Source organism: Lissotriton helveticus, chromosome 5_1 (genome assembly GCF_964261635.1).
Source record: "Lissotriton helveticus chromosome 5_1, aLisHel1.1, whole genome shotgun sequence".
Classification (NCBI taxonomy): domain Eukaryota; kingdom Metazoa; phylum Chordata; class Amphibia; order Caudata; family Salamandridae; genus Lissotriton; species Lissotriton helveticus.
The window spans coordinates 1,732,720,716-1,732,743,397 of record NC_136065.1 but is presented as its reverse complement, the minus strand read 5'-3'; the positions used below and the strand labels follow the sequence as shown (position 1 = coordinate 1,732,743,397).

Sequence of the window (22,682 nt, the reverse complement as noted above, 5' to 3'; positions counted from 1 at the left end):
GCCTTGTGGAAAATAGTGGTAGAGAGCAAGAAGTCATTTATTGCATGTAACGTGTTTTTAAAAACGATGGAGGTTTTCTTTCAGAAAGTGGCGGGCTGAAAGTAATAACAGCACAAAAGAGTGTAAGCTGTTCATAGGACATCCTTGGACATCATGGAAAGTAAGTTAACTTTAAGGAGTTCTGAATTTTGATTTCTGATGTTGTATGGGTTTTTTAAACACAATCATTTTGATTGTGTTTTTTTTTCCCCGCTGTTACATGATGAATACCTTCAAGTCACTGTTTTTAGTGAATTTTGATACATTCTGAGAACAGCAAAAATAAACCATTTAACATGTATAATTAATTCTGTACTGTTTGCATTTATGATGTATATGTAGAACTGTGTAGGAGGCATGGAGAAGGTGAGGCTTCTGTAAGTGTCAAAGTTGTTGCATGCAGTGCTGCACTTCTACGTATTCTTTCATATGCTGGACTACATCTGCACAATGAGATACCTAAGCAAAGGAAACACAAGTGATGTGATTGTGAAATGAGCAAAATAAATTGCACATATTTCAATTACATCACCTGTGTTTCCTATCATTATGAATCACATTGTGCAGATCAAGTTTAGGTCTGTCCAGGGAAACATAGGAGGTTTCTACTTTGTTGAAGAGTGCAGTGGACATGACTCACTTCATTGGTAGACTTTCACAGATATTATCTCCTCTGTACACTTCAACAAGTGTAAATCTCATCTTGAACTCTGAGTAGGCCTCACCTCAAACAAATCTCTGGATAGGAGACATGTTATTGGCATCCTGAAGCGACACTTTTCTGAAACAAGAGCAATGCAAAAGATGCACCATGTTTTAAGATAGGCCTCACTTCATCTGCATCAAGATACTGTTAGTTTAAAATGTATATCTTTAGGACTGTGTAGGGGACCTGGAGAAGCAGAAGCTTCTGTCAGTGTCAAAGTTGTTGAAAAACTATTTGTCCTTCAATCTTTTCCCTTGTCTTTTGTAATTTTTAAATACATGTTTTAATATTTTTCAAATGTTGGTTCTCTCTTTCACAGATTGAAAGTATAAAAATAAAAAGTGATTAATTTAACGGCAATTATAAGGTAAATAGTTGTACTCTTTTCGTTACATTTCTATCACATTCACCTACTATTAGATCCACTGCTTCACTTCTTTAACCCTCAGTTTCCTGCCTTTGCTACTTTCCTCATTCCTTTCTCTATCACCTACTTACTCAACTCCTTCCACTCTTTTTCTCAGTCCCTCTGTTCTCATAGTTCCTCAGTCTTGTTCACTCACTCCGTCTCTATTACTCTTAGTGTCTGTGAATTACTTTCCCACCTTTTTTTTTGGACCGCTTCCCGGGAAGTGGCCCGGTTCGCAAACCAGCAGCGTTACGGGAGTCCACCATTTTGTGTTTCGGTCGAATCAAGATACAAGATGGAGGGCAAATAATGTTCAGAATGGGTAGAAGGGGGCACGGTAGATGTATCTTGACCCCCTTGGTTTTCTGAGGGTAGCTGAGGAGGACCATAGTTCTTCACTCTTGTTCACTCTCTCTGTTTCTATTAATGTCACTGTTTATGACTGATCAAAAACATTTTTTTTAAAAAAGAACAGTAACTATAAGGGAAGGAAACAGACAGTTATGTTAAAAGAAAGACAGCTATAGGGAGTAAACTAAGGATACTGTTACCCGCAATCCACTGCTGTTGATGTTACTGACCATGTCATGAATGATGTAATATGTGACATCATCAGCAGTGGATTGTAGGTAACAGTATCTCTTGTTTACTCCCTAGAGCTGTCTTTCTTTTCACATAACTGTCTGTTTGCTTACCTTATACTTACTGTTCTTTTTTTAAAAAAATATTTTTTTTGGTTAGCTTCCGGTACGCGTACCGGGTAGCGCTCCGGGGAGCGAACTAAGAGAAATAGAGGTTGGCAGAGTTCCATATATTCTACCAATTTTTTTATAATGGGGAGGTAGTTCTGAAAAGAACTTTTTTTTTAATGTTTTTGTTGTTTTATATTTTTTTTAGTATTTTTTGAACATTTTTTTACTTTTTTTGTATTTTCTGAACGTTTTTATATTTTTTTGGTTTTTTTGGGGGGGGGGAAACAAAAACGATCCATTGTAAAGGGCTCAACAGGAGCAACAAAAAAAAAGGAATTTATTCTTTGGGGCGTCTCGGACAAACATTAACATGATTCTGAATAGCTCTCATAATCAAAATGATGCTACTTTCCCTGTAGCAGATGAAATCGCCGCAGTGCACGCACACTTGCTTCACGTGCCCAAACAACATTTGGATGTTTGGGATCATCTCCCTCGCCTCTGGTCCCGACACCTCTGGAACAACTGATCTTCTTGCCATTGGGAGGGGATTTTGTTGCTCATCACGTAGCTGGGCAGCACTATAATTATTTGGGTGCCACCTACTCATATGCCGATGCATAGTGTGATTGCCGTAACTGTATTTTTTTTCAGTTCCCCTTGACAATCTATCACCGCATATACGGCAAAACACGTAGCGTGCATTCACTTTTTTTTGCCCCTCAGGAATTCTATAGAATTGCCAAATGTAATTCTCCTTTCGATTGTACCTCCTGGGCTCCTCTGGCAAAAACCTTGGCTCTTCCTCCTCTTCCTCCTCTTCCTGTTCTTCCTCTTCTTGCAAAATTACTTCAGCAGGTGGTCCTCTCTTTCTTGGATTTGGTGGAGGTGGTGGGTTAGAACCAGCTGAAGCTACTAATGAAGCCATGTCAAAGTGTAAATAAAGGGTCTTTCTCTCACCAAGATGAAAGTCAGAGTGAGGAAAGAAGGAGGGGTTTTCATCATTTGGGAAAAGCAAAAGTTGTAAACCAATGAAAAGTGTTCATTTTAGATCACATGACCTAGTATTACATCATTAGGAAACCAAAAGTGAAATGAACCAATGAAAAGTGTTATTACCGAGTCACATGACCTGCTGTGTTTACGTTACGCGGTCGGCGCCTCGCCGCGGATCGCTTCCGGTTCGCGTACCGGTGCGCTTCCGGGTACGCTAACGTAGCACGTTATATGACGTATTACGCGAGAACGCGAAACGTCATGCTGACGCGACGCGTCACAATGTTGTTTTCTAACGCGAGAGGTGCGCAAACGGAACGTTTACCGGTTCGCGGACCGGGTCGCGCCTCCGGATTGAGCTAACGGGAAGCTAACCGGTTCGCGTACCGGGAGCGAAACAAAAAAAATAATTAAAAAAAAATTGTATTAAAAACATGTAAAAAATATTTTTCTATTTAAAGAAGAATACATTGTAAAGGTTTTGATATTAGCTGTTAAAAAACCAATGAAATTCACTGAAAAAACCATAGGTTATAGACCATATATAGTTAGGAATTAGCATTTACAAAACCTTGAAAATTCACTGAAAAAACCATAGGTTATACACCATATATAGTTAGGAATTAGCATTTAAAAAACCTTATTTTACTCACACAAAACCAATGAAATTCCATATATAGTTAGTTGTACTAACTATATATCACGCACCCGCAATCCACTGCTGATGATGTCACATATTACATCATTCATGACATGGTCAGTGACATCACTGATGACATCACTGATGACATCTCAAATGACATCACTGATGACATCACTGATGACATCTCAAATGACATCACTGATGACATCACTGATAAAATCTCATTTGACATTACTGATCACATCACTGATGACATCATTCATGTGATAATACGATGAACCTCTTCAGACTCTAATATAACCTTAGATACACTCAGTGTAAACAGACACTCACAGACTGTCACTCATCCATGGAGTTACTTACACACCTAGTCAGTCATGCAAAGAATCAATCACAGCTCCATTTTCACAACTATACAGTTATACACACCTTACTTATTCAAACATATACTAAAACATATTTACTCACTTATACAATCCTGGATACAAGAGCACAATGATCCATACAGCCACTCACACATTCACTGGCTCTTATGCACAGTTATTTATATATGTCAACTCTCACATGTACTGTATTTTACATATGTACTTACTTTGACATGTAGCACTGAGATATATATTCACTCACCAATACAGTCATGCACACAGTCAACCGCCCATACAGCTGTTTCCACATGCACTTTTGAACCCATACATCTATGCACAGAGTCATACACCTCCCAGCCACCCACACACACACTCAGTCTCCCATACAAATGCTTGGGCAACCAATCAATAACCCATATAGTTACTCATATAGCTACTGATCAACACATGCAGCAGTTTACAGAACAACAGACATAATGATGCACAAATTAAGACAGTTTAGTCACTAACCCATGCACTCAGTGAGACACATTTAACCACTCACTCATACAGTCAGTCATGCACCTACTAAATCCTTCATCCAGACACTTATACATCCACTCATTCTTAAATATGTAAGACATATTTTAACTTTACAGAAAAATACAGTCACTGGATGTTGTCATCAGTGATGTCATCAGTGATGTCATTTGAGATGTCATCAGTGATGTCATTTGAGATGTCATCAGTGATGTCATCAGTGATGTCACTGACCATGTCATGAATGATGTAATATGTGACATCATCAGCAGTGGATTGCGGGTGCGTGATATATAGTTAGTACAACTAACTATATATGGAATTTCATTGGTTTTGTGTGAGTAAAATAAGGTTTTTTAAATGCTAATTCCTAACTATATATGGTGTATAACCTATGGTTTTTTCAGTGAATTTTCAAGGTTTTGTAAACGCTAATTCCTAACTATATATGGTCTATAACCTATGGTTTTTTCAGTGAATATATATATATATGCATATATATATGTATGTATTACCTACTGGCGATAGCCAGTAGGTATATATAGTTAGGATTTTTTTCCTATGGGATTTTTGAAAATTCTATGTCGAATAACTTTGGCGTTTGAGGACAGAATTGGCTGAAATTTTCAGGAAAATGGAACATTTTGTTTCTGAGCAGCCCCTGAAAATTTGGGGGGGTTTCGTCAAGGGGGGGCCGAGAAAAAAGGGGGGTCCCAAAACGTGTTTTTCCCATGCAATTTTCCATAGGGCGGTTGGCCTCACTTTTAGCCCGAACGGCTGAATGGATTTACACCAAACTTGGCAAAATTGTAGGGACTGGTAGCCCGATGTGCCTTTGCTATGTCTCAGGATATAGGCTCCAGTGGTTTTAACGAAAATTAACTTTGAAAAATATATATTGGGCTACATTGGGCTATATATATGTTGGAGCCCAAATGTAGCCCAATGTAGCCCAATGTAGCCCAAAGATTGCCACCAGAGACAAAAAAAAACAAATGTAGCCCAAATATCAGCCAGATGTAGCCCAACTATAGCCCAATGACAGAATGTCCCAGAGTGTTCTAAAGAACAACTAGAGTGCTAACAGTCCTACTTATTACAAAGGTATGGCACACCTGAAGCCATCTTGATTGGAATAAAGTGGTAACTCTTAAAACATTTAATTTAAAAAGGAACAAAATGAGGGGGTTCATTTTGCCATAGAAAGTATGATTAGCGAATATATGACGAAATCCCGCATACCATCAGTCCGCAAAAAAAATCTTGCATGTACTATTAGGCCGCAAATTAAAATAACGAAAACTTTTAGAACGAATATGCCTTTAGCATACACTAAACAACTAAACTACCCTAAACCCTAAAACACTACCCCCAGCATGACCCTACACTACACAAACAGTACAACACTACCCTAAACCCTAAAACACTACCCCCAGCATGACCCTACACTACACAAACACTACAACACTACCCTAAACCCTAAAACACTACCCCCAGCATGACCCTACACTACGCAAACACTACAACACTACCCAAAACCCTAAAACACTACACCCCAGCATGACCCTACACTACGCAAACACTACAACCCTAAACCCTAAAACACTACCCCCAGCATGACCCTACACTACACAAACACTACAACACAACCCTAAACCCTAAAACACTACCCCCAGCATGACCCTACACTACACAAACACTACAACACTACCCTAAACCCTAAAACACTACCCCCAGCATGACCCTACACTACACAGACACTCCAACACAACCCTAAACCCTAAAACACTACACCCCAGCATGACCCTACACTACGCAAACACTACAACACTACCCTAAACCCTAAAACACTACCCCCAGCATGACCCTACACTACGCAAACACTACAACACTACGCAAAACCCTAAAACACTACTCCCCAGCATGACCCTACACTACGCAAACACTACAACACTACCCTAAACCCTAAAACACTACCCCCAGCATGACCCTACACTACACAAACACTACAACACTACCCTAACCCCTAAAACACTACCCCCAGCATGACCCTACACTACGCAAACACTACAACACTACCCTAAACCCTAAAACACTACCCCCAGCATGACCCTACACTACGCAAACACTACAACACTACCCAAAACCCTAAAATACTACACCCCAGCATGACCCTACACTACGCAAACACTACAACACTACCCTAAACCCTAAAACACTACCCCCAGCATGACCCTACACTACGCAAACATTACAACACTACCCTAAACCCTAAAACACTACCCCCAGCATGACCCTACACTACGCAAACACTACAACACTACCCAAAACCCTAAAACACTACACCCCAGCATGACCCTACACTACGCAAACACTACAACACTACCCTAAACCCTAAAACACTACCCCCAGCATGACCCTACACTACGCAAACACTACAACACTACCCTAAACCCTAAAACACTACCCCCAGCATGACCCTACACTACACAAACACTACAACACTACCCAAAACCCTAAAACACTACACCCCAGCATGACCCTACACTACGCAAACACTACAACACTACCCTAAACCCTAAAACACTACCCCCAGCATGACCCTACACTACACAAACACTACAACACTACCCTAAACCCTAAAACACTACCCCCCAGCATGACCCTACACTACGCAAACACTACAACACTACCCTAAACCCTAAAACACAACCCCCAGCATGATCCTACACTACGCAAACACTACAACACTACCCTAAACCCTAAAACACTACCCCCAGCATGACCCTACACTACGCAAACACTACAACACTACCCTAAACCCTAAAACACTACACCCCAGCATGACCCTACACTACGCAAACACTACAACACTACCCTAAACCCTAAAACACTACCCCCAGCATGACCCTACACTACGCAAACACTACAACACTACCCTAAACCCTAAAACACTACACCCAGCATGACCCTACACTACGCAAACACTACAACACTACCCTAAACCCTAAAACACTACCCCCCAGCATGACCCTACACTACGCAAACACTACAACACTACCCTAAACCCTAAAACACTACCCCCAGCATGACCCTACACTACGCAAACACTACAACACTACCCAAAACCCTAAAACACTACCCCCAGCATGACCCTACACTACGCAAACACTACAACACTACCCAAAACCCTAAAACACTACCCCCAGCATGACCCTACACTACGCAAACACTACAACACTACCCTAAACCCTAAAACACTAGCCCCAGCATGACCCTACACTACGCAAACACTACAACACAACCCTAAACCCTAAAACACTACCCCCAGCATGACCCTACACTAAACAACCACCACAACTCTACACTACACTAACACAACACTACACTACACAACACTACACTACACAATCACTAACCCACGAAAAAATTAACACAAACCCACTTACCTCTCTCGTCATCGTGGTTTTCACAACGCAAATGCATTTACCATACATGCCTTTAAAACGTAATTCTTTGTAAAGGCATGCGCGATAAATGCACATGCGTTTTGAAAAAATGCGGGATAATGGTATGCGAGGTCAATGACCTTGCGGGATAACGGTATGCGGACTGAAAGTCTGCGGGATAAAAAATGCGGGAAAATGGCTGCAAACCATGATTAGCAGCAGACTTCCCTGGTGAGCACTAGCTTTACTACAGTGATCTAATGAGCAACTAGAGTGCTAACATTCAGAATTTATGGCAAATGTGTGACACATCTGAATGCCTTCTTGATAGAACCAAAGTAAACAAGCATTGAAAATGCAATAGATCTCGCCCTCGTTTAAGTTAAAGCCATTCTGTTTGTAATGAGGTGGCTTTTTAGCTTTGCTTTTATTAGTGTTTTTAAAACTTTCATGTAAATAACATGCATATGTATGCATATATGTATATGTATGCATGCATTTATATTTATATAGATATGCAGATTATATATGTTTATATATGTATATTACCTACTGGCGATAGCCAGTGGGTATATATAGATAGGATTTTTTCTCTATGGGATTTCTGAAAATTCTATGTCTAATAACTCTGGCGTTTGTGGACGGAATTGGCTGAAATTTTCAGGAAAATGGCACATTTTGTTTCTGAGCAGCCCCTGAAAATTTGGGGGGGTTTCGTCAAGGGGGGGCCGAGAAAAAAGGGGGGTCCCAAAACGCGTTTTTCACATTCATTTTTCCATAGGGCGGTTGGACTGACTTTTAGCTCGAACGGCTGAATAGATTTACATGAAACTTGGCAAAATTGTAGATATGGTTTGCCCGACGTGCCTTTGCTATGTCTCAATATATGTGCTCCAGTGGATTTCGAGAAATTAACGTTTAAAAAAAAATATATATCTGTGACAGCGCTCCGGTTAGCGCCCCGGTTCGCGTACCTGACACGTAACGGAACTTCACGAAGCGAAGCTGATTGGCTCTCCGGTGTCTGTCAACATTCTAAACAGTCCGGAGTGGCCGCCATCTTGTCTCTCGGTAGGATCGAGAGACAAGATGTGGTGAAAAACGAAGGGGGAAATGAAGGAAAGGGGGCAAGGTAGACCCCTCCTGACCCCCTTGGATTGATGAGGGGGATATTAAAGTGCCCCGCGCGGCAAAAAATAATAGTCGATTTTACGCCGTAGAGGCACGTCCCGGTACGCGAACCGGGCAGCTCACCGGGCAGCTAACCGGGCAGCTAACCGGCAGCGTAGCTGTCAACATTGTAAACAGTCCGGAGCGGCCGCCATCTTGTCTCTCGGTAGGTTCGAGAGACAAGATGTGGTGAAAAAAGAAGGGGAAATGAAGGAAAGGGGGCAAGGTAAACCCCTCCTGACCCCCTAGGATTGATGAGGGGGATATTAAAGTCCCCCGCGATTTTTCGCGGTAGAGGCGCTTCCCGGTACGCGAACCGGGCAGCTAACCGGCAGCGTAACGGGAGTCCGCCATCTTGTGTTTTTGGAGCGTCCGGTTCGCGTACCGTGTAGCGTCCCGGTAAGCGTAACAAGGGGAAAACCAAGAGAAACAGTAAAAAAAAAATGAAGGGAATAGATTTCCAGCAAACTTGGCAAAATTGTAGGGACTGTTTGTTTGATGTGCCTTTGCAAGGCCTCAAGATATGTGCACGTGTGGATTTTGTCTAATTAAGGTTAAAAAAAATATATATATCTGTAAGCGTGCTCCGGCACGCTTACGTTACGGGTTTTGTTTGCGCTGCAGAGCCGATACGTCACGGTTATGCGACGCGTCATGAGGCGTCTCACGTGGCTACGTGATACGTCACGTAATAAAGAATATATTTTACAGCTATAGATATTAGCTTTTAAAAAACCAATGAAATTCACTGAAAAAACCATAGGTTATAGACCATATATAGTTAGGAATTTGCATTTACAAAACCTTGAAAATTCACTGAAAAAACCATAGGTTAGAGACCATATATAGTTAGCTGGACATTTTATTGACATAAAATCAATGAAATTCCATATATAGTTAGTTGCACTAACTATATATCGCGCACCCGCAATCCACTGCTGATGATGTCACATATTACATCATTCATGACATGGTCAGTGACATCACTGATGACATCACTGATGACATCTCAAATGACATCACTGATGACATCACTGATGACATCTCAAATGACATCACTGATGACATCATGACACACCAATACCAGTTACTACATACGCACTCACTGATTCCTACGTCTACACACACATTCACTCATTCACCCATACAATCACTCATACATACAGTCACTCATTATTACAACACTATCATATGCACTCATACACCTATGCAGACACTCACACACTGCCACTAATCCATGGAGTTACTCACACACCTAGTCAGTCCTGTAAAGAATCAATCACACTTCCATTTCCTCATCTATACAGTTAAACACAGAACACCATACTTCAGTGACATCACTGATGACATCACTGATGACATCTCAAATGACATCACTGATGACATCTCAAATGACATCACTGATGACATCATGACACACCAATACCAGTTACTACATACGCACTCACTGATTCCTACGTCTACACACACATTCACTCATTCACCCATACAATCACTCATACATACAGTCACTCATTATTACAACACTATCATATGCACTCATACACCTAGTCAGTCCTGTGAAGAATCAATCACACTTCGATTTCCTCATCTATACAGTTAAACACAGAACACCATACTTTTTCACACATATACTAACACATACTTACTCTCTTATACAATCACTGATACAAGTACACATTGATATGCACAGAGCCACACACCTCCCAGCCAGCCACACACACACTCAGTCTTCCATACATCCACTCATTCTTCAATATGTAAAACATATTTAAACTTTACAAAAACACACAGACACTAGATGATGTCATCAGTGATGTCATTTGAGATGTCATCAGTGATGTCATCAGTGATGTCATTTGAGATGTCATCAGTGATGTCATCAGTGATGTCACTGACCATGTCATGAATGATGTAATATGTGACATCATCAGCAGTGGATTGCGGGTGCGCGATATATAGTTAGTGCAACTAACTATATATGGAATTTCATTGGTTTTATGTCAATAAAATGTCCAGCTAACTATATATGGTCTCTAACCTATGGTTTTTTCAGTGAATATATATATATATATATATATAAACCATTTTATTATTATTATAAACCATTTTATAGCGCGCTCTGCTACTGGGGAGTATCCTGGCGCGGGAGCGAGAAAGGCAAACAGCAAAACATAAAAAAAGGCCTCTTAAGTTACACTTTAAACAGGTGTGTTTTCAGATGTTTTTTAAATGCAGCTACAGTGGGTGTGGAGCGCAGATGAAGAGGAAGAGCATTCCAAGCGCGAGCCACGACCACCGCGATCGACTGACCACCAAGTCTGGCACGTTTGAAACGGGGAAGGGATAGTTGAAACAGAGTAGAGGATCTAAGGGTGCGTGTAGGGACATAGCTAATAAATCTTTTTCTCAAATACTGGGGGCCTTGATTATGGATAGCACGAAACGCCAGAACTAGTGACTTGAACAGGATGCGCTGTGCAACCGGCAGCCAGTGGAGTGTGCGCATCTCAGCGCGAACGCTCTTCCATCTAGGAATGTTAAATAAAAGACGGACTGTCGCGTTCTGGATAATTTGCAGGCGTTTTACCAGGTAAGAGGGGATTCCACTGAACAATGCATTTGCGTAGTCCAACCTGGCCAGTATGAGCGCTCGCGCAACAGACTCCTTTGCCTCCCTTGGGAGCAGAGGAAAGAATTTGCGGAGCATTTTTAAGGTCGCAAAACAGGTGCCAGAGAGTTTTTTAATGTGGTACTCGAATCTTAAATCCTCTCCGAACCAGATGCCCAGATTCTTGGCAGGTCTCCCCATCTCTTTCGGGCCTGGTATGTCAGGAGGCCATACAGTGCTCATGAACGAGGGGGGAAAGGAGCCATAAAAGAGAACCTCAGATTTGTCCTTATTGCACTTCAACTGAGCCTTCGCCAGCCAGCGAAATACAGAGGACAAACACAGATGAACTATAGATGTATCAAGGTTATCATCTGGCCAGGTGAACAACAATTGGGTGTCATCTGCATACCCTATGATCTTAGCCCCGAACTGTTCTGCTAGATAAACCAGAGGAGTAATGTAAACGTTGAACAGTAAGGGGCTAAGGGTGGAGCCCTGCGGGACACCTGTAAGCAGAGGTTTAGGCTCAGAGGCATGGGGAGGCAGCCAGACCTGCTGGGTCCTGTCAGAAAGGAAGGAGGACAGCCAGTCTAACACAACCCCTCCAATGCCTATCTCAGCCAGCCGGCCAAGAAGAAGCTCATGGGGGACGGTATCGAACGCGGCAGAGAGGTCCAAAAGGATTAGGACCGCTCTGCCACCTCCGTCTAAACAGTCCCGAATAGCCTCGCTCATCTCCAATAGGGCTGTCTCGGTGCTGTAAGCAGCCCTGAAGCCCGATTGGGCCGGGTGGAGGGCGTTGGAGGTTTCAACAAAGCTCTCTATTTGTCGAAATACCACCTTCTCACAGATCTTTGTGAGTGCCGGTAGGAGGGAAATTGGTCGATAATTCCCAGGGGCCGTCCAGTCCAGTCCTGGTTTCTTCAGGAGTGGCAGGAGCTTAGCCTGTTTCCAAACAGTAGGAACCACGCCCATAGCCAGAGAGAGGTTCACAATCTGCGTGATCTCAGTACAGACTAATTCCGCCACCTCCGAGAGCACCCGGGCTGGACACGGATCGGCGGGAGAGCCAGATTTCAAGGACTGGATTAAAGGGAGAGTAGTAACCTCCGCAATTTGCTCAAAGGTCGTGAACTGCTGTATATATATATATATATATATATACACACACACATACATAGTCAAATATTTTGGAACAACTCTCAAATTCAACAACACAATCATGTGATTTTTTTAACCCTAAGATTTCTTAAAAGCAAACATATGTGTATAACAAAAAAAGCACACCAAAGGCATGATCGTTATCATATTTTTATTTTATTGTCTAATTGAATACAGTGTCAGTTGTAACACTACTTTAGAATACTGTTCTTCATACTCAAGGTGCAATAGATGAACGATTTTGCTTGATATTCTTTTCCTTGCTACCTTGTTTGTCCTCTAAAGAAAGAAAAATAAACAGTGTTATCAGCTCAAACATATAGACAATGTAAACACCAAATATTGCAAACAAATACACTGTTAAGGTTTACCAAATATTACAGCAACTGTGAATTCAATTTTTAAAGCCCTTGTTTGATCAGTTAAGAATCTCATATAAAATTATGTTACACTTAACAGAGGAAAGTACAATGTAGAATCTCAGAAAAGGGTAAATTAAGGGTAAATGATAGTTATAATGCAAGTCCATCCCTATTTGGGTCTTCCTGTGCAGATTTAAATGCCATACTGAATAGTAGAGCCGTCTCTTCAAATTACTTTATGCTGAAAAGGCCTTTGGGATTTTCAAATGTGCACTCATTTTGTTGTGCAAAGTCTGAGCTAGGCAACACTATGTAATCATATTTTGTACACAGAAAGGACATAGCCAATGAAAGCATTTGGTTGTAAAACAGGCTATTTTGAATCAGGACCAGTAGTAAAGAGGAATACACATCATCAAACTCAAAAGTGTTCCTGGTTTGCATAATGTCAGAGGTGGCTCACTCCAGATTCCCTCCTTTAAAGTCATTTCGCTTGCGCCTCATGTGACCAGGAAGTCATATCACCTGTGACTCCTGACCCGGAAGCACTCCCCCACCACCCCCAAAAAGATAATCAGTGGACCTTGAGCTAGACATTCTGGAGCCCCTGAACCAGCCCCACCCAAGGTAGTGATGTCACTTCCAACCCAGGTGACCAGGAAGTGAATCACACATGACCTCTGGCCCAGAAGTTCCACTGAAGTCAACCTTGGCTCCTAAACTGGAAGTCTGCCTTCATGATACAATGTGCACGAAGAGACCTCATTGAAAGAGAGGTTTTTGAGCTAAAGTTAGAGATATAAGGAGATCTTGAGTCAGTTGCAGCCAAAGCCAGTGCTTTGCTATAGGAGAGAGTTCCGCCCGCACAATGAAGAGATATAGCTATTATGACAAAAAATGCTTTCTGCTGGTGTTGTGAATACTACTAATAATTATTACAGTCAATTGACGCCGACATTGCCAAATGGGGAGTCGCAGCACTCAATATCTAAAGATCCTGGTCATAATATCACAGGGTCATCCTGCTAATGATTATCAAACATGAGCATGTGTGATGTGCAGCAGCTAATTATCGCCTGGTAAAGTTGGCAGATGCAGATGCAGTGATGTCTCTGATAATGAAAACCCATATGGGAACAACTCTGCTGACATGGAAATTGTGGAAGAGTCTATACACGTTCCTAGCTCACTGATGTTTACATATATGGGGTTTATGGATGAACTAGTTCCTGATGCTGCTGTCACACAGAGCCGGTGAATAAATCCAGAGGAAGGCTATGCATCTATGGAAATACGTAACTCTCATGAATTAGGAGGTGTCTGTGAACAAGCAGAATGGTCTGAAGGTGAGTAAAACATTTTACTTGCGGTTTTAAACTGTATGCATGTACGTATTTATTATTAACATTCTTTCTTTTTGAACTGCAGAAAGCATCAACGAAAATCTATAGGGCTGAGGGTCCACAATCGGCAGCAACACCGTTAATTTTACTGCTTCTGCTGTTTAAAACAGAATGAAAATTCCACTACCTGAGCAGAGAAATGCGTAAGAACTGTTTTTATTTTGTCAACATTCGCAATTTTGAAAAGTAAGCCCGGTATGTACCACTCAAGTTAAGGGTTTTGAAGGCGATGTACTTAATGCCTGTCTAAAGCATGATTTTTATATGCGCTGTTTATGGACAATAAATAAAACAATCCTCAACAGAACGCCCACAGGTGTCTACAAACCTAATTAATAATAATTTAACTGGAAAAACCCTCACAGGAAATATCAGTGGTTACAAGATCGAAAGAGCTACAGAAAAAACGTGTGTTATGTTTATTTAAAAAATAGACACATTGGAGGATGTTTAGCCTCCAGAAGGCTCCTTTAAGAAATTACTATGCCAATATATCAATTATACTTATTTTTACACACTTATCTTTTATGATAAATTACAGAACAACCATTCACAGTCTAACTCCTATATAAGGCCTGGAAACACATGCATTGGAGGATTGGTCTACCTGCTTCTTTAAGAAAAAATAGCAGAAGTACAATCTGCAACTTTTAACTATTTGAAGTTTTGTAGTCTACTAGATACTTCACAGTCGAATCACCTCTCGTGCATTGCAAGCTTTCGGGAAGATACCAATTCTCGACAATATTTTAAAAATTAGGTCTGTGTGTGCGTGTGTGTGTGTGTGCGTGTGTGTGTGTGTGTGTGTGTGTGCGTTTGTGAAATTTTGCTGCATGTGTTTGTTATGCTCATCAAATATTAAGTTATCCCATCCCAACTCACACATCTCCTCTAGAGATTCAAAATGAGAATAGGAACTGTAAAGAGTTAAAGGTTTCTTTATTCACAAAGGGTTTAAAATACACCTGTTCCTATACTGAATTAATTATAGTGCAGAAAGAAAACCAGATTTGGAAAATGAAATACCCATATATAAATATATATACAAAATAAATATATATATATATATATATATATTGTAGTAATCCGGATAAATTCCAAGTCCATTTTTTTTTAAATGTAGTTTATTGAGGAATACAATAAACGTCTACAACCTTCAGCAGCAAAGAAAATACTGACCATTTTAGGAATTTTAGGAACCTTCGCTGTGATGCTGTTGTACAGCATCACAGCTACATCATAAACATTCCAGCTACCACACATATCCCCCCCTATATTATCCGAAAGGAAGAGAAAGCGAGTTAACATGCAGAGAACCTAATTAGCACAGAAAAAACTTAATAGAAGGCAATAAAAATTCATACAGCAATATACAATAACAAGAATAATACAGCAATGGCATGATACATTTCTTCAATGCAATACACAACAATTGCATTAAACCCTACTAGAAAGGAATATTTTACACAAATCCCCAAAACTCCATTTCTTGCTGTTGTCCGACTTAGCTACTTACCCCATGGCGAGAATGACTTTATGGGGCTGTGAAAATTTACTCTCACCCTTTCTCACAAAGCCAGCTTTTCCCACAACTATCCATTCAAAATTATATTCTATATTCTCAAAATCTCTGGCCATTCCCAGCCACCAAAAAGACAGCCGCAGGCTCCTCTTTGTTAAACTCCTTCCCAAATGTCCCACATTAGGAATCTTGAACAGTCTCAATAACAACAAACCAGGAGGAACTATACGATCTAGCCTTAAAATGTTATCGCCTTGCACACTAAGCTCATCTCTCACCATCAAATATTGCTTAACCACTTCATAAAAATTACTAGAATTCTTCCAACAATCAAGAATGAGTTCCATCAATACCTTATACTCCTTATCATTCTGTAATGCTTCCTTCCATTCTTCTTGTCCAATTGCAAACTACTCACCATCAACATTAACCACTTGGTCTTCCATTATCTGCATACATGAATCATCCTCCACCGGCATCCTAGACAAACAATCTGCAATAACATTCTTAGTACCATGGACATACTCTACCACAAAGTTGTAGTCCAAAACAGAGAAAAGCCACCTTGAAATGCCAGGAGTTACACTGCCATCTAGAGTTTGACCACCCTTGAAAATATGAATAAGGGGTTTGTGATAAGCTTTCAAAACGAAAGGCAAACCCCACAAGTAATATCTCAAATGCGCCATTCCCCAACCACAAGCTAAGGCCTCTTTTTCTATGGCAGAATAAGATATTCCGGCACCTTGTAACGTACGTGAAGTGAAACCTTTAATTCTCTCACCTTCCTCCGACCTTTGCATCAGAACTGCGCCAAGCCCAACATTACTTGCATCTGTAACTAATATGGATTTTGTATTGGACTCAAAATGTCCAAGAGATGGAGCTCAGGAGAGAAATCTTTTCACACTAGCAAACGCATTTTCACATGTGGCATTCTATTCAAACTCACTACCTCTCTCAGGAAGAAGTCTCATAGGTTCTACCACCTCTGCAAAACTCGTTACAAATTACAAGCAATATTCTGCAAGCCCTAAGAATGACTTTAACTGTTAATAGGGCAGGGAGCGTCCTCTATAGCCTTTACAATGCTGCCTTTATTTCGGATACCCTCAACAGATATTCGATGACCCAAATAATTGACTTCCCTCAGTCTCAATTGATATTTCTCTTTTTTGATAGTTATTCCATGGCTAGCAATTCTATGCAAAACTTCCACCATTAATTTTTCTTGTTCTTCAAATGATCTTCCCACAACCATGATGTCATCTTGAAAACATAACACTCTTTCATCCCCTTAAAAATGTTTTGCATAATTTGTTGAGATATAGCAGAGGCTGAAACCAAACCAAAAGGCATTCTGCACTATCGAAATGCTCCTAATGGTGTTATGAAAGAAGTCAAAGGACGTGAGTCTGGGTGTAAATTTACTTGATGATATGCTGAAGACTTATCCAAAACACTAAAGACACTTCCACCTCCCATCATGCTTAACATTTGTCTACCCACCCATATGTTCTTATTAAGATCCCTCAAATATAAGCATAAAGGAATTTTATTACCATCCTTGGGGACAACCACTATGGGAGACAACCATTCTGATGAATCTATAGGTTATTTGACATTGGCCTTGTAAACTTGTCTAGTTCATTTAGAAGTGGTTTCTTCATCACGTAAGGTATGGTTCTAACCTTATGTATATCAGGTTTAGCATTTTTCTTGAGGATTATTCAATGAGAAAATCCTTTTAATACATGTGAATACTTTTCCATGAACATTATGTTTTGTCGATATATGTTCAGTTACTGGTTCAACAACCATAACCGGTTCTGCAACATTAGGTTTGAGTATAATGTTCAAGTCCTTCTGATGTCGCCATCCCAAAAGATCTGAACCTTCATCTGTCACGTAAACCCTTCTATGAACACCATTCTGATTAAAAATTATATTCATCCATTGCATTCCCAAAATGTTCATTTTGGTTCCACCATATCCGACAGCTTTCACATCTGCTTGTAACAAATCCTTGATCTGACCACCCAGGTTCTTTTGGAAAGTTTCCTTGGAAATTAAAGTAAATAGGCTACCAGAGTCATCCAACAATTTGACTCTTCCATTATCTAAAGTGATGTCACAATGAGGCTTTTCTAGTTTCTCTGTACTTTCCTTCTTTACAATTAGAATCTTCACTTTTATCCTCCACTTCCTTGACACTGGTAGTTTGTGTTTTACCTTTTGATCTACAGGCTTTCGCTAAATGCCCCCTTTTACCACAAGATCTACAGGTAGCATTTCTTGCTCCACATGCAAAACTAGAACCTACATGTCCAGGAGACCCACATTTATAACACATTATAGGTCACCTCTCAATGGCACATATTCACTACTTTTATTGACTAGCTTCTTGAAAACTTCTCTTTTGACTTCCTTCACGTCAGCAGGTAATTCCTTTCCCATTGTTACTACTGCACTTGCATTTGTTCCTTTTCCTTTGTCTATTTCTTTCATCCATGCAGCAGTGTTTATTGTTTGTACATCTCACAATCTGGTCCCTTATCAAAGAGTCAAATAGACCTTAGAATTCACATGTGACTGCTAAAACACGCAAAGAAGCTACATATGTCATTAGATCCTCATCCTGGTTTTGTAATCTGCAGAAAAATGTATGTCTTTGAAACACTACATTTACCTTAGGAGTAAAATGCTTCTCTGACATCTGTAATGACATATCATAGAGATTCATTGGTTGACCATTTCCCATGCCTAACGATATTTCTGGCAAATCATCATACATTCTTCTTCCTTCTATGCCAAGATGATGCAAAAGTATGACTTGTTTCCACAAAAGACCATATTTGTCCTCTCCAATAGCCAATAAATAAGTTAAAAAAAATTCTTCCACTGCTTCCAAGGAATCGATGGTTCTCCTGGAAGTAGTAAAAAAATAGGAGGTGCTGACATGCTTTGCTCAGACATACCTGCAATAAAGTTTGATTAATAAGCTAAAATAACAGACCAACCCAACAATCTAATACAAGCTGAAATAATAATCCAAAATAATGAATGAAAAAAATGTATTAAAATAATTAATTAAAACAATCAATTAAAATAATGAATTAAAATAATTAACTATAATAATCAATTAACACAATAAATCAATAATTTCCGCAGTTGTAGACCACATCAAGGGGGACATTAGGATGACGGGTGGACTTTGTCCGCCCGCCATCCTATCGGACAACGGGACCGCCCGCCATAAGGGCGGGGATCCCATGGGGGGACTTAGGATGTGCCCGCCACAGTGGCGGGCGCATTCTGCATTTTTAACATTGTGGCGGGCCGCCAGAATGCTAAAAATACATGTTGTACTTTTCAATGCACAACATGACAGGTAGCGCGCGGTGTCTGTCATGTTGTACATTGAAATGCAGGAGGGTACTGTACCCTCCATGTGCACCCCCCAACCCCCGGAGTCCCTCGGGGCCTGCAACAGGTCCCCGCAGGGAGACTCCGCATGCCTTTCCGTGGCAGCATTGCCGCCACTGAAAGGCATTGTTTTACAGCCCATTGTAATATGGCTGGCGGTGTCTGATAGGCGACCGGGGCGGAAAAGCGGCGGACGGTCTTTCCGTCCGCCGGGGTCCCCCCAGCCATCTTAATATGGCAGGGGGGTCTTTGCAGCACGGATGGCGGGCGGATTGACCCCGCCAGGCAGGCGGTGACTACCGCCAGCCTGGCGGGGGCGATCCGCCCGCCATCCTAATGGGCCCCCAAATCTCAGTTGCTTCATTTGTCTGTTGTTTGTTTCCATGCAGAGACAGGCAATAGGAAGTCTTTTTTCCATTTCCTTTAATTTGTTCAAATCCAAGTATATGGTGACAGCAAAAATTGAGGTGAGATGTCTTCTACATTTTAAATTTATTTTATGAATTTCCTACTGGATTTATTACTCACTTTATCCACTAAATGCCAGTCTTGAGTAAAGTTTAAGTCCCTGGAAGAATTCAGCAAATGTCTCATCCAGTGAAAAACGAGCTCTTAAAAATCAAGTGGCTCAATATGGGATCAGTTGCAGCTACCCCGACAGATGAGGAGTCTTTCACGACGTGGTGGAGAAGAAATAGAGGTGAGAAGAGCTGGCAGCATTATCAGTGATCGCGCTGATATCTAGGATCCATAAGGGTGAATTTTTTTACACGACTCACGTTTCCATAGGGTTGCCAAGGACACAGTAACAGACTGTAACAGAGTGTAACAGAGCTCGGGTGCTCGCTAAGTCATCTGCGAAGCAGCGAGGACACACACATGTGCACAATTTAAACACAGTGAGCGTGAGGATAACGTACTCGCCCAAAAGTTAATTAAATACGGGAAATAAACATAATACAGCAGCGCAGGCACAAATAACTTACAGTTCGATGAAAATGATGAAGAATGAAACCAAGTAAAATCCCTTAATAGCGCTAATTAATTCAATAGCGGCGTTCCAGAGATGAAGGTTGAAGTCTCTCCTGCCCTCAGCGCAGGACTTACTTGTCACCAAATTTTGTAGTAACCTGGATAAATTCTGTTGGACCCGGTCCTTTGGGCAGGTCCACCCCGTGACTTTTTGCTTTTTCCTAGCCTGTTTTTGGAACCTGGGTTGGTGATTTTAGGCCTCTGCGCACTTTTTCACTGTGGTACAGTGTAAAGTGCGTGTGCTTTCTGTGTATGGATGGTGAGCGCCCTGCCCTCCCATAGGCATGAATGGGAAATATGTATGCCCATGGTAGCTTCCTGATGCGTGGGGAGTGCAGGGGCGAGTTTGATATGTATGAACTCGTGAGAATGAATGCTGCAGAATGGTGTATGCGGCATGGCTGTATTTAGTCCAGAAGCGCCACTTTTAGAAGTTGGCATAATTGTGTAGTGAGTCTGCTAGCACGGGATTGGCTGATGGGCCTGGCCCAGGCATGCCTGGGCCTGTTGGTAGATGGACTGTCTGGAGGAGGGGGGTCTGAGTCAAGCCGTAGATGAAAGGCCCCATCTGCTGTTAGGGGGGAGTGGAAAGAGCTCTGGTGGTGCCAGGCTGCGTCTGTCGGCCCACCCTGGATGACTCTCCCTCCCGATGGCCCCCTGTCACCTCTGACCTGAGGCTGACAGGAGAGGGAAACCAGATACTCCCAGAGCTTAGGGCTCGCCTACACAAAGACTTCTAAAGACTTCAAAGCTTTTTCTGTGGATAAGAAGGGGCTCTGCCCCTTCCAAAATGTTCTTGTCTTGTTCTTGTTCTCTGGACTTGAATCTAGCAGGGGTGGGTGCTGCCCAGCCCCTGGATGCCTGGACTCCTGGGGGACCCCTCTGCCCTGCCTGGGCTGAGGGGGGGACTTGGCTTTACCCCTGGGAAGCTCTGGGACCGTTGCAGCATGGAGGAGCTGCATTTTCATGGGGAGAGCGCTGGAACTGTGTTTCTAGCGCCTCGGAGGCGCTGAGCTTCCCCCTGAGCGCTCTGCCTGTTTTCTAGCGCTTTGGAGCGCTTGATTTCCCCCTAGCACGTAGGAGCGCTTTATCCTTGGCCATAGCGCTTAGGAGCGCTTTATTGTGTCCTAGCGCTGGGGGGCGCTTGGTGGGCTTTGGCCGGTGCCCCCCGGCATTTGCCTCCCAGTCACCGCCGCCGCCCGGGCTTGGAAGCGCCTGCAGAACCGAAGGCGCCGCGCTCTCATTGGCTGAGAGAGCCGAGCCCCCTCACCAACGCCGCGACGGGATAGGCCCGTGCAGCGCAGCGTCATGGCCCCTGTCGGGCCGTGATTGGAGGAGGAGAGGAGACTCGTCATCGGGGCCGCGACGGGATTGGCTGGTCGAGGCGGCCCCGAGAAAGGAGAAGGTGCGGAAGACGGGGCCGGTTGGCAGGGCCCCCGTGTGCCGAGGGAGCCCTGCGGAGAGGGAGAAGTCCGGCGCGGGAGTAGCGAGGCTCCCATGTGGTCGGGAGAGCCCCGCCTTCACCCCCGCGAGAAGGGACTGCTGCCGGGAGCCTTGCTGGCTCCACGCTGGGTCCCGGTCCCGAGACGGGGGACCGGGCAAAGCGAGGAGAGTCTGCGTGGAGCAGGAGCTCCGCAGATGCCGCCGAAGCCCGCCCCCGCCGCACAGAAGCCCCGGTGAGTGAAGGGCTGCGGGTGGGAGATAGCTCCGTGTGGTGCCGGCCGAGGCACTGAGGAGAAGGGCGGCCCCGAATGGCAGTGGGTCGCCCCACCGTGATTACAGGGCCCGCGAGGGGTTCTTCAGGGCCCGCACTGCTGCATGTTGGTGCCGCTTCGAGGCACTGAGAAAGGGCGGCCCCGAATGGCAGTGGGTCGCCCGCCGTGGGTGCAGAGCCTGTGTGGCTACATGTGGGGCATGTGATGCCCAGAGCCTGTGTGGCTCCAACGTTGGGCACGAGTAATGCCAGAGCCTGTGTTGCTCCAACGTGGACGTAGATGTGTGTAGAGCCTGTGAGGCTCCAGCGTGGCGCAGTTTGCGCCTGAGGGCCAGTGAGGGCCCTGGCGCAGTTTTGATGATTCTCCAGCGGCCCAGCAATTAGTGGGCAGCTGCACCGTTTAGGCGCAAGATGGAGAAGGAGTCCCTGAGAGGGATAGAATTGGCACAGAGGTGCCCGG

General features: G+C 42.8%; 1 protein-coding gene across 5 annotated transcripts in view; it reads right to left on the bottom strand.

The window, feature by feature from the left end:
* The window catches only part of LOC144753804 (uncharacterized), a 2,685,544-nt gene that overhangs the window by 531,267 nt on the left and 2,131,595 nt on the right, over positions 1-22,682 (bottom strand). For 4 of the 5 annotated variants that reach the window (XM_078641375.1, XM_078641377.1, XM_078641379.1 and 1 more), the window contains one exon: positions 12,909-13,042. The exons of the other annotated variant lie outside the window; for it this stretch is intronic. In XM_078641375.1, coding sequence (XP_078497501.1) covers positions 12,981-13,042 — 62 coding nt within the window. In that variant the 3' untranslated portion in view covers positions 12,909-12,980. Of the gene's footprint in view, positions 1-12,908; positions 13,043-22,682 lie in introns of those variants that run through there. 5 annotated transcript variants of the gene reach the window in all.